Source organism: Ictidomys tridecemlineatus, chromosome 4, assembly GCF_052094955.1.
Source record: "Ictidomys tridecemlineatus isolate mIctTri1 chromosome 4, mIctTri1.hap1, whole genome shotgun sequence".
Taxonomy (NCBI): Eukaryota; Metazoa; Chordata; class Mammalia; order Rodentia; family Sciuridae; genus Ictidomys; species Ictidomys tridecemlineatus.
In genome coordinates, this window is record NC_135480.1 from 93,862,573 (window position 1) to 93,880,269 (window position 17,697).

Here is a 17,697-nt window from a genome sequence, read left to right on the forward strand (position 1 = left end):
GGGCTTGGTTTTTTACTGGCCATATTTTGCACTGAAGGGTCTTCCAGAGATTAGCATACTGCGATCATGGAAAAGTGAATATTTCTGTCCTCAAGAAGCTTGAGGTTGCACCCAAATGCTAAATTGTGCCATATAGACCATCAATGTTACAGAAATTCAAAAAAATTGGAGATAAACAAAAACTATATTAACCCAAGCAGGATTTAAGGAAAAAATAAGCCTTGAGCCGGGTTTAGAATGGCAGATATGGCTGGGTAAGTGGGACAGTACTAGAGAAGACTTAATATTAGGGGAGAGTTTAGCATCTTTGCCTTCCTTTTGCTGTTCTTTCCCCTAAGTGAAGTGAGAAGTAAAATTATAGGGCCAGAGGAGGCCCAGATTGTGGAACCTTGAAAACAGAACAGAGAACCAGGAACTTGGGATTTGCAACTGAGTATTTGTTTAGCATAAGAGTGATGTCATTGAAAATTATTTTTGTCAGGGAAATACTTATGAGTTATTCAAATTATTCAAAAGAGAAAAATAGAGAAACAAGTAATCTAAGCCTGAGGAGGGAATGCATATCTAGTCTTAGGGATGCTGTAAGAATGAGAAATTCGAGAAGAGAAAAATAATCGGGATTTGATTAACTGGAATTGAGGATATATTAAATCGTTGAAGCCGAAACATACAAAGGTGAATGAACATTCAAGAATGTGCTATTGCAACAGTGATGGGGTTCTTTAAAGAAATTCAGTCTTAGATATGATATAGATCAGACATGAAAACTGAGACCAAGCAGTGCCTGTTTTCTGCAAGGACATGAGCTTGTTACATATTTTATTTTTATAAATGTGAAAAACTAATCAGAAATAGGGATTTCACTTTGATTAAATTTTATTGCTCTTTATTTTTTTTTAATTTTATTTCTTCACTCCTTATACATTCTTTCTTTTTAAAAGTAATTTTGATGGATTTTATGGGACCCATAATCTCCCTGTAATATGTTTAATGTTATTTAGTAGCAGATACCTGATGTTTTGTTTTTGTCTACCTACCTTTTTCTCCCTCTCTGCTTTTGTTAATTTCACTCCATGAAATGAACCTCCAGTCCATCTCTATATCATTCTAGTAAGATTGCCAGTCATGGCCCCACATATCTCTGGCCACAGTAATTGGACAAAGAAGTGAGTGTAAGACCTAAACTGTTCTGCTCAGATTCTTGTCTCAGAAATTAGAATCTGAATGAGAACACAAGAAGGCCTACAAGTAGGTAGTGCTGAATCATCAGATGGAGGTATTCTAGAAGCTCCACAGCCAAAACCTTTAGTTCTGACCTGGTCTCTGGCCTTCCCAGAACTTGAATGTTGAGTTCTTCCTTTGATCCTATGAACTCTTCTGTATTCTTTCAATAAATTTTCCAAGCTCTGTTAAAAAAAAAAAACAAAAGAGCTAGTCAGTCTGGGTTTTGCTAATAAAGAAGTATTAAATTAATATTTAATTTACCTTTTTTTCTTGCCATTTTATTTATTATTGGCATTACTTAGTATTTTTAGGAGCAAATATAAGTTCTACTAGAATATGATTTCTGATATTTCTTTTGTTGTCTTTCTTATCAATTTTTAATATACTTTTTTCTACCCAATAAGAATATTTTTCAGATTATGGGCTTGATTTAATATAAAACCATTTATATTTGATGATTTACTTTAAATATATGATTCTAGTTACAGTTGAGATCTTTATGGTTAAAGATAAAACTGTCTTTCTAGCATATATTTGAGTGGATCAAATTCAGGGCTGGATCCAAATATGGGTTAATTAATGTTGGAACTTTCATGTCCTGCCTCTTCTCTGAAAAGTGGTGTGGTTTTGAGTGGCAGAAGGAAATTAAGAAAATATCTAATTTTATACAGAATATCCTGGAATTAGCATATTACAGATGATAGTCCTTGACACAGCTGATCCTATGACTTTCTTTTAACCAGTGCTATGGGGTGCTATGGATATCTATAGCAATGTGTCTAATTCATAAAAGCATCATTTTGTGATTTAAAGGTAACCTTTAACAATTTTCAAATAATACTCAGAAAAGTAGTTTTATATATGAAAGATAACCATCTAGCTGCCTAATATAATTTCTGGCTTTGAGAATTAGTGCTCAGTTGATTTTGTTCTATTCTTTTACTCTATTATTATGTGTTAGCTTTTTTTTATCTCAAAAATATTAAGTTTTTGTTTAAAATATTTCAACCTTTGGAGGACAATTGGGAAGATTTAATGGAATAATCTTAATTCCATGGTGTTATTGTTAAGGTAAAAAGAGATTCTGTGTTAAAGGGAAATGATTCCAATCTTAAGAGAGAGGTACCAGAAAGCTTGTGTCACCACTGACAAAGAGAATTGATTTCAAACACTAGTCTCAAACTCACTTCTTAACATTCATGCCTCACAAAAAATAGAAAACCCATGTTAGAACCACACTTGGCATTGACAAATTTTAATAAACTCCTCAAACTACACTGGTTCCTTTCTTTTTCTTTCCCTGTCATAAGTGGGAACTGTGTTTAGTCATTTATTGCAGTGACCCAAACAGAGCTCAGTACAGCTGTTTGTACTTGCCTGTCAGTGGGAAGTAGACTAGGTCCATGTGACTAAGAAAGCCCAAGGAACCCTTTTTTTCACCTACAGATGTTTTAATGTGCTTAACATTATCCAATACTAGCAACTGAGATGGTCTAAATACCACAGCAGGATCTGATTAGCTTTTTCAGATCGCTGCCTTTATTTGCTGTTTGCAAAAAAAGCTTAATCCAGTGCTATAGATCAGGCTTCCTGCTGAGCTCCTGGGTAGTTTTCTCTCATTCTTTGTGTTCACTGTGGCAGGCTGAGAAGATTCCTCCTCCTCCTGAATTAAAGCTATAAAGTAGTAACTATAGTAGCAAGGAATAAAGAGAAGGAAGAAACCCCAAGGGAAAAGAGAAGACTGTCTATTTGTACTAAATAGTTTCCTTTTTATATACAAAAGAAAAAAGTTTTAATATGAGTTTATAAATGTGACCTTATTGTCTTTTCTAGTCAGTATGTAGCAACTTAGGTTTTTAGGTTTTAGTTGCAACTAATTTCCATGTAAACTATGTTTTTCATTTGTATTTTATTTAACCACATCAGTATTACGAAGAATTACAGTGGACTAGTCACAGCATTGACCTCATTCCTTTCAGGGATGACACCTTTTTTACTCATGAGTTTTCAAGAAGAACTACCATCCCCATGGGGAGGAGGGAGAAATAAAATTCTTTATTTATTTCTGTGATATGCTTAACCCGAAAAGGGAAATTTGAATTCTGTGTAATTTACCTTGTAATTCACAATAAACTATAATGTTAGAGATGCTTTACCCTGATCTTTAATGGCTTATGATGTGGAGCATGGACTTAAGTATTTCACTAAAATTAATTTAATAATTTTTTTTGGCAGAAAAAGATCAGTTCTTGCTTTAGAAATTAGTTTGACATTCGGAACCTAGTAATTATTGAGTTCAAAAATAGTTTTGCAGACTTAAAAATTTCCCAACAATTTTGGAAAGGCATTACTTCAATAAAATATTAAGCTCTTTTGCAGAAAAATAATATATAGGCAAATGGTGATCTATAGTATCATACTTTATATTTTACTTTTCTTTCTGGAAACAATAATTTTTAAGGTTTTAGTAGGCATAAGGAATGGTTTTTTGAGATCACTGAAGAATCTTAACCATATAGAATAGATTTTCCTCCTATTTACTAAATACAGACCATGTGATTTGCATTTTAGTAAACACAAAAAGGTCAGGAACAGGAATCCCAAACAAATATTACCTTTTCCAAGTATTCACAAGTGATCATAATTGTGAGTAACATCTGTATTTTATGTTTTAAAGTGAGATTGATGTAGATCCTCAGGATGTTTTGACTTAAGTTTTTGATGTTTAGATAAGTTCATGGGTCATTTAATGAAAAGGTCTGGACTCTACGTAAGTCAGCCTGTATCAGAAAATTTTATGTTAAAGGCTCTTTGCCTTCGAAGACTCTTTAAGTTTGTACTGGATTAAAAAAGGAGTGTGTGTGTGTGTGTGTTCATATCGAATAAATAAATAGTAAGGCAGCTATAGATTCTTTTTGCTTTAATAGGGAAATATCCTCACAATGCCTATGACATTTACATTTTAATAGAATTTTTCAAGCAGGCCTCAAAAGCAGGTAGCACATAGTGCTATAATATGAAACAGATATGAATCAGAGATAACAAGCTTCCTCACCTTGGGGACATTTTTGTACACTTTAGACCCTTCAAAAATATCACAATATTTCTTTTTAGTGTTAATTTATTCTAAACTGAAATTTGAATATTACATGTTATAAATGTTATGAAATATAAATATTTTCAACAGGTATACTATGCTGTATATTAAAACAATGAAAGATTTTGCATATAAAACTATATGTCTAACTAGTATCCATAATAAAGAATTTTACAGTGCTACTTGACCTAGATAAAATGGGCCATTACCATGATCTTAGGTTGAAGTTAAATGGATTTGTTTAAATGTATAGTATACATGACTAATTTTACACAAAGGTCTCTCTCTCTCTCTCTCTCTCTCTCTCTCTCTCTCTCTCTCTCTCCCCCCTCCCCCTACTTCTCTCCCCTCCCCCTCCCCCCTCACTATTCTCCCCTCAATTTTATTGTCTTGCAACACATTAGCAAATACTTAAAAATACAGATTTCCCACTATTGCCAGGGAAATAGGTTTACTAAAACCTTCTGTCTCATTTCACCACTACCTCATTTATTAGAGAAAAGGGTTGCTACAATAGTTAATTGCTCCTTTGACACACCTCATTTTCTTTATTTCTGAAATAAAAATGAAAAGCTCATAGACTAGTGTATAGCCTCAACTTTTTGGAAACATGCAACTTTTACTGCTTTAAAACACAATTGGTTTCTTTGTTTCATGCATTAAAAACAAGGAGGAAAAGCTGAAGTCTGCCCAAGCCAGGTGTTTCTTGTTGGCAGCCTGCTCCCTAATGACTCTGCTCTCATATAGCAGCTGCCTACTAGTCAGTTTTGTATGGCCTATTGTTGTCGCACACCCCTCGTTAATACACATGCTGCCCCAGGCAGACCCAAGAATGACATCAACTTGCTTATCTTAGAAACCTACAAACCTGACGCAGGGTGCTGAGGTTGTCTTGCATCTGCCTGGCCAACTAATTGTGAGCTTTCTGGCCTATGATTGGCTGTTACTCCACTCGGTAATAGGTTAAGCAAAGACATTGCCATTCCATCTGTTCAACCATTCATTGTTCTTCTTGCCTGCCTGGAAGTCTGCAGCTAAAATTGTGTTAAAGAGTTACTGCTGAAGCTGCTACAGAAACCAATGTCTTTGTATTTTCCTGCTAACGTGAGTATCTGTGCTACTTAATACCTTGGAAGTTTAACTTTGCTAAAGAGATTATTAATTTGAATTTATGAAAGATAGAAAAGCACCTCAAATGAAAACCTATAAACTATTACATAGTGCCAACATACAGAAAATTCAATTCTTAAAAATATGTCTGTGAATCAGATTTTTACATTTTTATATTATGGAATTTTGCAAATAATTATAGCTTCATGGATATTTGCAAGGCACTAGACATGGCGTGGAATCATATGGAGCTTAAAGACAAGTTATAACAAAATATGATATTGTGATAAACAGTGAATTTTTACTTTATCTTCTTGTCAGATTCTTATGTTTCTTAAGGAGTTACTGTCAAACCTAAGTGCTGTAAAATGATGCTCAGATTTGGTAGATTTTTCCATTGTGTTAAGTCTATAGCCTAGGGAGATGGATTGACACATGAAGATGTTTCAAACAGCTGGTTTTAAATATGATTGAGCATTTCAGTTGCTTTGTCAGCACTTTCAGTATTCATGTACAATTTTCATTTTCTACTCTCCTACCTTTTTTCCTCTTTTGCATTATTTTCAGATACTAGATTAAAGATGTCATTCCAAGAACTATTGATCTTAAGAGTTCTGTAATGGGGAATGGAGGACAAAGACTTTTCATCTATCAGTTAGGAGAGAAAGAAAGAGTATAAAGGGTTAAAAAGAGGTTTTCATTTCTACCACATGCCCTATTGTGTGAACATATGCATAAGTCTATTGAAAGTTTTCAGAAGATGGGCAGGCCACCAGTTGCTGGTCTCCTGCAGTTCCAGTAGACATCTGTTGCCCCAGAGCATTAACCAATCTGTTCAAAGGGACATCCTTCCTTTGTTAGCTAGGGGGATGCAGACAACAGCACTCACTCATATACAATGGTAATTAAATACACAGAGGCTACAGCAGTAGGTATTTATTACATATTCATTATTTTATTTTTATTGTTCTCATAGTATTACCATTTGGATAACAACCAGAACCTACTTTTATGGCATTGTAACTTTACATTACAGACAAATAAATTGATTTAGCAAGTTTATGGTCTAATATTCCTGATTAATATGAGACTCTTTAGAATATTAAAAAAAATAATATTGTTACCTGGTTTAAGATGAAGTATTATCCAAGTTGTTGAATGAGAAATTTCTGAAAATCTCTTCACTAAATGGGAGAATTACAGTATGTGTGATAAATTTCTAATAAGTAACCACCATATGTTAAACTGCATTCAGCTATTACAAAGCTTCTTTTTGGTAATTAAAACAATTTGTTATACTTCATCATCATCTACAGAATTATCATGATAATTTAGTTCTTTTTCAACAAATACTATTACTTAGGTTTTAGGTAGCCTTTAACAAGAAAAATTGAATTTCCAGAACAATATCTGGAGGAAATCCAAAGATTTAAAACTGTAGAAATCTGTTTGGGATTATTATTTTTTGCCTAATACCTTTTTGTGTTCAAGAATATAGTATGTAGAGGCCAGTTATAATAGAGCCTGATATAAAGTTTAAGAGTAAGCCATGTTTCTTAGAGTTTTGTGATAATCTGGGAGTGGGGTATAAACTAGTCTGTGTTATGTATGAAAACTTTGACTATGCTTCTTCTCCATGAAATAAGGAAAATCATCCTTATGTAATATTAAATATTAATATTGGGTTTTGCATAAGTGCTGTTGTAAGATAATTCTTGGTTAAATTTAAGATGACTTACATAAATTTGCATTTTAGTAAATGCAGAGCTTAAGTAGTTTAGAAATGAGGAAAGTATTTTTTACTTTACTTAACAATAATTGTATTTAAGTTTTACATATCCCATTGTATTAACAAATGTCTATGGAAATATTTTAAATCTTTAGCATTTAATTTTTTTACTGAATGATTTTAAATATTGCCAAATTCTGAAATGTTCCATATTAAATTAAGAGCACCTTTTACTAATCATGAGTAGAAAAGCATAACTTGAAGTTTTAAAAATCAGATCTTTATCAATTGGGTCAATATAAATCAGGTTATTTTAAGTAAGTGTTTTATGATGGAGAGTATATATGTGGCTTGTAGGTCTGGAAATTGAACTCATTTTCCCTTACATTTACTACTTATATTTAGTCTTTTTGCTTTGTAGGAGCTAAAAATCATTTTAACTGCTTAGTACAAGATGGCATTAGATAACTTTTTCTGAGCTAACTAATGAAATCTAGATGATGAAGAGGGACCTAGCATTACAGAAAATGTTCAACCAAAATATATATTTTTAAAATTATGTTATCAAACTAAATGGAATGTTCATTTTAAAGATTAGGACAGTTTACATTATTAAAAACTCTTTATTAAAATGTACAAATGACATGTATTATCACAAGTTAAAAGTACATTGAGTTTTAAGTGGTCTAAAATTTTGAAAAACAACCCCATTTTTCTCCCTATCTTTTCATTATAGCCATATAGTAGTACCATTCGTACTTTTTAAAATACTAGATTGAAGATGAAATAGTTTTAAATACTTTTAGAGTAGTTAATTTACCATTTAAAAACTTTATAGTATCTGGTTTTATTTCTTTGAAAGTCAAAAATTATGAAAATCCACTTATCCTTTAAACAAAATTTTTTATTCTAGTGTTCCTCACTGGCTGTATTTTTCATAAGATACTCCTTGTGTTTGTTATCCCCCCCCAAAAAAAATTAAAAATCAACAATACTGTTGCTCAATAAAATAATATTTCCTACTTCAATTCAGGGGTTTGGTCAGCAAGTCATTATCTTGAAGAATTATCTCACAACAGCACTTATGCAAAACCCAAACTTTTCAGGAGAGATCAAAAATGTTGCCCATTAAATGCACTTCCTGCAGTCAGAGCAGATTGTGGGGTTTACAGAACAATGATGTCGGAGCTTCCAGATTGGTTTGGCAGCTGCATTGTTCTCAGAGGGTAAACCAGACGCACTTAAGTCCCAGTCTCTTTTATAGGCTTTTGTTCATACCAAATTATTCTTTCACTGTGCTAGCATTCATGATGGCATGTTAAAGGAGTGCAGCTTAGCAACCAGCTTCTGGTTGCCAGGCAGCCCAGCTTCCAATAGGTTTTCCTTGTTTAAGATACTTTTGGTGGGAGCTCTACGAAGGCCACAGTGTAGATTTTTCTTTTAACTGTATCCCTTTATTAGGATGCTGTTGTGATTTGTTACTTACATTATGGTGTTAGTATATTACAGTAGTTAATAAATCATAGGGTGTAAAGATTTGCTTTCAAAATCTCTTCCTTAATTCTAAATAATAATATGGATATACATATCCATATTAACAGAAGAAATTGAAATGAATACAGCTCACAATGGATCAAATGTATACAGAGCTCTTTTAAGGAATATCCTTTTACCAGTTGAGCAATCAGGACTAGGAAAGTTTGGTGTTGCTTTAAAACTAATGAATGTTCTATTAGTAGAACAGTGATATTAAAGTTATCTGTCTTCTCAGAATAAACTCTGAAGAAACTCTTGTAGAAGTGTGTAGGAGTTCTACACTGAGGGAATTTTAAGTGGATTGTAAAGATTCCGTGTTCTCATCTATAGTGTTTACCAAAGTTAATAAAATTTCACTTTGTTGAAATACTTGACTCATGAAGTTTATTAGATATGTTTTCAAATTTGTGACTTGTCAGAAAATTACTCTGCATTTTCTTTTAACATTTATATAATAGCTCTTTTCTTCTATGTATGTTATGTTGAAGAGCCTTAGAATAAATGTTTTCCCAGTTTTATTAGGTTATTTAAATAGGTGTTTAATGACAGTCTCAAATTCAGCTACCACTGGTTTACTAATGTTGCACCTGGGTAGAACACTAGAATTACTTTAATCAATAAACCACTGATGTTGACGTACTTCATACAGTGAAGCACTAGAGAAAATAACTTTATTTGTCTAACCCATCCCTAATGGAGAAATGGAAATTATCTCCAATAGACTTTAAGGAAAAATCGTATAATAGCAAAAACATTTTAATCATTAAAAATATTCCCACAGGGAAAAAATTTAGAGGTGATTTTTTTTAGTGAAATGCAAGTTAACTGTTAATCTGGTGCAATACAGAAATATTTTCTGCCATAAAATTCAGGAAATTGAGATAAGATTATTTATTTGGTATGCTTAATTATTTGCTACTAACTTTATGTGAAGTATTTAATTTCTATTCTTTCCATAAGTGCACATAGGCTAAAAGAACTCTTTCTTTTTTCTGGAATGAAACAGAATATAATACCACTGCCACTTAATAAGAATAGCATAATGTGAAAAATTATATTTTGTTACCATGTTCAATATTTACAAAATCATGATTATTAAGGCAAAACTATATTCACTTCCAAGTAGAACATAATTAACTTTGTAATTATTTAATTCCTTATTGGCCATTTTATAAAATGTGAATATTTTTCAATATACAAATTATTTTGAAAATGTCTTTAATTTACATTAGTAAGCTTCATCCAGGTTAATATAAGTTTTCAAGTATGATGAACTAATGTTCTCCTTTTTTCCTACATCGCTTTTTTTAAAAAATGATTTTTACAGACTTTTAGGAATTAGGGTTAGGAAAAATGTACTCAGCCTGTCATAATATTTTGAAAGTATGCTTTTTGATAGTATTCTGTAGGTCATTCTAGAAATATAAATGGGAAAATTTCTGCCATTACGGTTGAGAAGCATTCTGGTATAGTGGGAAAGGATGGGTGTAAGAGTTAGGAAAAAACTGAATAAAATATCCAGTTACATTACTAATTTGTTGCCTTGGAGGAAATTACATGGCCTTTCTAATTCGTGACCTCTTCATTTGAAAAAGGGGACATGAGAGGTCTTAGCAAGCATGTTATGAGTGATGAGAGGATATAAACAGAATATGAACTAGGTGTTCTATAGTTTGACAGTTCACTAACTTCTCCATTAAGACTTAAATCAAACAATAAGTATGAAATTCTGAATATTTTACATTTTTCTATAGGAATACGGTGTACTTTGCATTCAGGAATACAGAAAAAACAGCAAAGTGGAGTCAAGTACACGTAACAGCTTCATGGGCTTGAAGGATCACCTGGGGCATGACCTCGGCCACCTGTATGTGGAGAACACTGACCCACAGTTAAGTGCAGCTGTACCTTGGCCAATGGTAGAAAAATCAACAATGGATACAGTTAATGCCGGGAAGGAGGAAAAAGAGGTGTCTGAAGAGAATGTGAGCTCTGGTGACTCTGAAGAAAGCACAAATTCTGATCATGAGTCAGAACAATTGAATAGCATTTCAGTAGAGCCATGCTTGTTAACCAAGACTCACAGACAATTATGTAGGTCTCCCTGCTTAGAGCCTCACCTACTCAAACACAATGAAATTTTGCAAGACTTTAAACCTGAAGAGTCCCAGACTCCGTCCAAGGAAATGAAGAAACCCCCTGATGTGATGCGAGAATACCAAACAAAACTGGAGTTTGCACTTAAGTTGGGTTATTCTGAAGAACAGGTTCAGCTTGTGTTAAACAAACTTGGTACTGATGCTTTAATCAATGATATTTTGGGAGAACTTGTCAAACTGGGAAATAAAAGTGAGGCTGATCAAACAGTTAGTACAATTAACACTATAATGCGGGAAACTTCTTCCCTGGAATCTCAGAGGTCTGAATCGCCAATGCAAGAGATTGTAACAGATGATGGTGAAAATCTAAGACCAGTTGTTATTGATGGCAGCAATGTGGCAATGAGGTAAGTAAGAAAAATTGTACTGAAAATTATTAGTAAAAAATCTTTAAAAGTTTGTTCTACTTTTGCTGCTGTTTCCCTTCTCAGGTTCATCAAAGTCAATAATCATCTGCATTCCAACATTACCTTTAGAAAATATTAGTTTAATGTTAATCCTTCTTCAGCCATCTTCTTTTCACTCATCCCTGAATAAAGACTCTCTTTTCTCATATATGTCTTTTTTCTTTATCTGACTAAATTACTATGGCATAAGAAATATTGTACATTACTGGTTTAGTGTTATCACTAGTTTTAAATGAAGAACTTAAGTATGATGACATTAAACAATTTGGGAATCTCCTGTTCATGAAGTTAAATGACTGTAGGGAGAATCTCCAATTCTTCTAGAAAGTAGTATTGATTTGGGAACAAATTTTTTGTTCAGTTAAGAAATGTAATTCAGAAATAGTTCTCTAGGAATCATGAGGAAATGAAAAGTGAAACTTCTAATGAAGTATTCTAAATGAATTTAAAGGCCTTTTTTTTTTGGTTTGTTTTTTTAAGGCAGAGTCTTACTAAATTGCCCAGGTTGCCCTCCAAATTACAATCCTCCCACCTCAGCCTCCCAAGTACTAGAATTATAAGCAATACCTACCACATCAAAATTTAAAGTATATCCAAATTCAATCAATATATAATTAATTGCCACAATGTTCAGTACTCTAGAGAATAAAAAGACATATAAAGTCATCAGAATAGAGAACTTGTCAAACTTGTGGGGAGTAATGACCCACAGTTAAGTGCATCTGTACCATGGCCAATGGTAGAAAAACCAACAATGGGTTCAGTTAATGCCAGGAAGGTAGAAAAAGGGGCATTTCAAGAGAATGTGAGCTCTGGAGACTCTGAAGAAAGCACAAATTCTGAACAATTGAGTAGCATTTCAACTTAGAATTTCATACATGGTTTCTCAGAAGGAAAGCCTAGAATATTAACCAGGAGAACAAAAAGTGCTATTCACTGGAAATAAAATGTGTCATTTTAAATTTCCTAATACCTCATTAAAAAATAAAATGAAACAGGTTAAAATGATTTGAAAAATATATTTTTATTTAGTCTAACATAGCTAAATATCATTCCAACATAGTCAATTTAAAGTTATTACTGAGACATAGCATAAATTTTTTTATATTGTCTTTGAAATCTGGTGTATATAGTGCATTTCAATTTGGAATAGGCACATTTTTAAGTGTTCAGTAGCCACATGTAGCTGTTGACTACTGTAATGGACATTGTAGCTCTGAACTTTGAGAATTACTACAGTTCTTCCACATAAACTATAAGGAAAACAGATATGTTGTCCTCCAGACAATCTTAAGAGGGAGACAAAATTATCTTTCTTTCATTTATAAACAAATTAGATTTACAGGATTTAAACTATTTGCCAAGGCTAAACATTATTCAAACCCAAATATGTCTGACTTCAAAGTCTATACTCTTTGTCCTATAATAAAAGAGGAAAAACTGAATTGCACAGTTTCTAGCCAGATCTTACAAGTCTTTAATGCTAAACTTTACAATCCAAGGGTAATTGAGGGTTTTTGTGTACTGTATTGATTAGTGCCTTATACCCATAATCTGGGTATTGATTAGTGCCTTATACCCATAATCTGGCGGTGCTGAATAGAAGGTTGGAGATCAATTAGAATCTAAGCAACCCTTCCAATGGAGAGATTAACAAATGTCTTAGAGGTACGAATTATACATATGGCTTTGAAAAGTCTTTCAGTAAGGTATTAAAGGTAATATGTCTACAGAATGGCTTTTTCTTTCTTGTAATAATCAAAAACTACTAAATAATTACTTAAAAAAATATGGAAGTCCAAAACCCATGAAATTGCCAAAGCAGAAAATATTGAAGGAAGGATGTAGATCTTTGAGAAACACTTACAACCATAGATATATACCAGAATTACAAGATCAGTTGTTTAAAAACATACTTAAAAGAGTATCATTCAGTTGAGTGATGGTAGGGCCAAAATAACTATATATTTTGAGGTGCCACAATTATTTCTTCTGTATAGCTTATTCTGAGAACCATTAAACATCAGAAGTATTTATACATATATACATATACATACATACACACACATAAACACACATATATACACATATACACACACACACATACATACATATAGGTCAGGACACAGAAGAAAGTGATGATTCAGGGAAACAATAGAGTTAGAAAAAATCCTAGTGCTAGAAAAAAATCAGTGCTACAGTAAACCAACAGACATTAAAAATGTCATTAAACTGAAAGAGGAAGGAAGCTTTAAGGAGAGAATATCCTGAGTAGTGAAAAAAGATCAGAGGACATGACAGCCAGGAAGTCATCGTCTTCAAAAACGCATATGGTATTTTTTTTAATCTTTTTTTTATATGGTATTAAAGATAGAAGCCCAGTAGCTGAATGTCAAGAAATGACATTAGATCTAGACTGTTATTCTAAAAGGTTGAAAAAGGAAGAGAAAGACAAGGAAAAGGAAGTGTTAGGAAAGAATTTTGTATGATTTTGTTTTTAAGAATGAAACTGTAGCTGAGCATGGGGTGCAAGCCTGTAATCCCAGCAGTTCAGGAAGCTGAAGCAGGAGGATTTTGAGTTCAAAGCCAGCCTCAGCAACTTAAGGAGACCCTGTCTCCAATTAAAAAATAAAAAAGGGCTGGGAGTGTGGCTCAGTGGTTCAGTTCCCTTAGGTTCAATACGTGGTACCAAAAAGAAAAAAAAAAAAATAGAGAATGAAGCTATATAAACAGGAGAAAAGGGAAGGAGTAGAAGAGAGCTATACTGTGAGAGAGGAGTTTAACCCATTTTGCCCCATTGTCCCAGAAGTGAAACACCTATAAAAACCTATTTATAGTATGTAATGTTTAATTATGTAGTAGGTAGTATAATTATAATAATATAATTATAATAGTAATATAACAATGCGTATGGTATTAAAGATAGAAGCCCAGTAGCTGAATGTTATATTACTATTATAATTATATTGTTATATTACAATATAACTCATAACAATGTTATATTACTATTATAATTATACAAGCTCTAGATTAGTGTTTTCAACCTATTTGAGTGCAACTTATGCCAATTTCACTCACAGAATTGAAAATTTGGGACTTAATGGGTCAATTTTTAAAGTCAAATTATGAAAGAGGAAACCAAAAAAAAGCACAAATGCAGAATTTGGCGTTGAAGAGAGTAAACTTTTGGATGGACAAAAACAAACCTTTTGAGGGGAAAAATAGTATAAGACTTACAAAAACCTAATTTTTAAGATGAATGTCATTTAGGTAAATGATGTCATATTGGGCCAGCCTCATGAACTCACCTAATCAAAACCTAGTTCCAAGTTGAAATATTTGATAACTGAGAATTGATATAAAGCTCTAAACTATGCTTATCTGACAGACTTTCTTCAGGAAAAGTTCATCCCAAAAGTAGATGGCATAATTAAAACATTTCAAACAACCTTTCTTATGTAATTATGAAAACAACCTCTACTCCCATGTTATTTTGGCTTCATTCTGTGTCCTTTGTTATACAGATAGGACTATGCAGATTCATTTCTTCTTGACATCGTATATTTTAATCTGACACTTAAACTGGAGAGCCTTAGGCATGTCATGAGAGAAGTAGTTGACAGGAAAGTTTTATTACAGCAGCATTATAGTGTCAAATCACAATAAAATGTTGCACCATGTCCATAATTTTGAAAGTGCCAGAACTCAAGAAAATGTACAGTGAACTTTTTACATTATGCCATTTATAAGGTAGCAAAGTCATTTATATATACTTCAGGTCCCAAATCTTAATGTAACAAAAATACAGAATTTCATCCATTTCATGTTGCATAAATATTATATACTTTTGAAATTAATTTTCTATTTATGATAAGCTTAGCAAACCTATATTTTAAATATATAATAAATTTATACATACAAAAATAGATTACACATACAATAGATTATATATGATAAGTAAATCTGGGGTAAGTTTAGAACAAAGTACTATTTTCTTTTCTGTCTCCCAAACAGATATGATAGACTTTATTTTCATTTAAATGCTAACCATAAAATTGATATGCATGAGTCTTAAGATATAAATTAAAAGTTGGAAGGCAGCAACATTTTATTACAATTATAAAATAGTATTTTTAAAATACATTTAATTCTCTGCATATTATCTTATGTTTCTCAGGTTGTTTAAACTCTCCAGCCTATGTTTCCAAAGGTATAAAAAGGGATAGTCTTATTTTGCAACTCTATTAGGATTACAGATGATTAATACCAAATGCTTGGAATGTAATAGGCACTCAATAAAATATACTTATTATTACATTAAAGAGCTAATTTCCAAATGCAGAATATAGTAACAAATATAACAAAAACTTAGTTAAATGTTAATCAACATTTAACAAGCTTAGTGAGTTAATAGTCCATCTCATTCTTATGAACTATAAGTGGTATATTTCAATTTTTACTTAAGGTTTGTATCACCATTGTTTTCAATGATGATTTCTGCAGTGTTCTAAAAGAGACTCGGGCTCTTAAAGCTAGGTGGACTCCGGAATTATCCCCAGAATACATAAACAGCATAGGTCCCAAAATTGCAGGGATCTTACGTTGCCTTAGGGAACATGCTTCTCATCAGTATCATGTATTAATGTCATTTATTGGTTGGTTGATTGGTAACAGGGATTGAACCCAGGGGCACTTAAGCACCCAGCCACAACCCCAGCTCTTTTTCTCTTTTGTTTAGAAGCAGAGTCTCACTAAGTTGCTTAGGGCCTGGCTAAATTGCTGAGGATGGCTTTGAACTCTGCAATCCTCCTACCTTAGCCTTCTGGACCACAGTGCTGGGATTACAGGCATGCGTCACCATGCTGGGCTCTATTAGCATCTTTTAAAAAATGTGTCACACTGGTAAACTGATAGTTTTTTGAATAAGCAATTCACCAAAAATTGACAATACGTGCAATTTGGTCTAGCATATTTGTGATAGCCAATTCACTGCTAGATATAGAATCAGCAAGGACATAATTGTGCAAAACTAGAAAAGAGAGGAAACTATTTAGATAAAGCCCTGAACTTACATATAAAATGTTGGGAATTCAAGAAGTGCTTGGGTTTCTGAAATATGGAACAGAATAGAATTTGTATTTAGTGGAGGTAGACTAACAAATTCTGACAAAAGGCAGCAGCTAATTTGAATGCCTAAGAGAAAAAACATTTCATTAATTTGGCAGATAGGCTCTCTTAAACAAGTTTCTTTCCTTAATAGAGCAGAGTCTTCATACCATAGATATGCCAAGAACTTTGTACTTCCAATATAAAGATACAGAAGCAAAACATGTTAATAGTTATCATATTGCAAAAATTAAATTCTTCATGATATTGTGATTATTTCCTCCAGGTAGCTTCACTGCTCTTCAAAATCTGTGATTCTATTAAACTTGGGATAGCCCAGCAGCGGAATATAGAATTAGTTTCTACCCACATGTACTCATTAGTTTAAATTTCATATATTTTCTTTCAAAACATCAAGTGCTTTTAAAATTTCCCTGTGGTTTTAGGTTTGACTTGTCTTGTCATTAAGAAAGTACCATCTTGTGAACCATCAGGGGTAGGAATATAAATTGATGTTATAGCCCTTTAATCCTAAAAGTGTTTGATTTCTTCAATATGCTTCCATGACCTAGTCATGTAATTTCATTAAAATTAACTAGATCTCCATATTCTCTTTCAACTTCTTCCAAATTTTATGTAAAATAAGAATGGGCATAAGGAAAAAAAAAGCCTCATCACTGCCTACACATTTGTGGTGGAAGTACAGATTATGTAGTTGAATGTTGGGATAGAAACTGGGTACACTATTCTTCTACTTTATTTGTTTGTTTGTTTGTTTGTTTTAGTGTGGGGAAGTGAACCCAGGGCCTTATGTATGCATGGCAAACACTCCACCAACTGAGCTATATCCCTAGCCCTTCTTCTACTCTTGATTTGAGGAAACAACTGTCCCACACCCTATCATTGCAAGATTTCTATCTTGGTCTGTGAACCTTGGCTTCTGGGGTTAGATTAAGTCTCCTGACTATTGGTAGGCCTTCTTGGTGCATGTTTGTGCAGAATATTAGGATAAATATTTTGTTTGCTAATAATTCATGTGACTATTTTGTGCCAATAGGATCTATCTTATATTATCTAAGTGATAGAGAATCACCAGAAGAATTTAATCAGAGTAGCATAGAAAAATTTGCTTTTAGGAAAGATCATTTTTAGAGAAATTTAGAGCATGGATTTGATCAGTTAGTCTGGAGACTTAAGAAGACCTAGTTGAAATGTATATACAAAGGTTAAAAATTGTAGACAGCTCCTGAGAAAAGATGCACTGAAAGTGTGATTACTTTTATATGCCAGTGAAATGGCATAGAACAGAGAAATAAACCAGCCATTTGC

At 32.8% G+C, this 17,697-nt stretch overlaps 1 protein-coding gene across 8 annotated transcripts in view; it reads left to right on the top strand.

The window, feature by feature from the left end:
- The window catches only part of Zc3h12c (zinc finger CCCH-type containing 12C), a 70,969-nt gene that overhangs the window by 26,000 nt on the left and 27,272 nt on the right, over positions 1–17,697 (top strand). For 7 of the 8 annotated variants that reach the window (XM_078046963.1, XM_078046962.1, XM_078046961.1 and 4 more), the window contains exon 2: positions 10,451–11,202. In XM_078046963.1, the coding sequence (XP_077903089.1) occupies positions 10,523–11,202 (680 nt within the window). In that variant the 5' untranslated portion in view covers positions 10,451–10,522. Of the gene's footprint in view, positions 1–4,915; positions 5,426–10,450; positions 11,203–17,697 lie in introns of those variants that run through there. The other variant, XM_021732413.3, reaches the window with a different exon arrangement.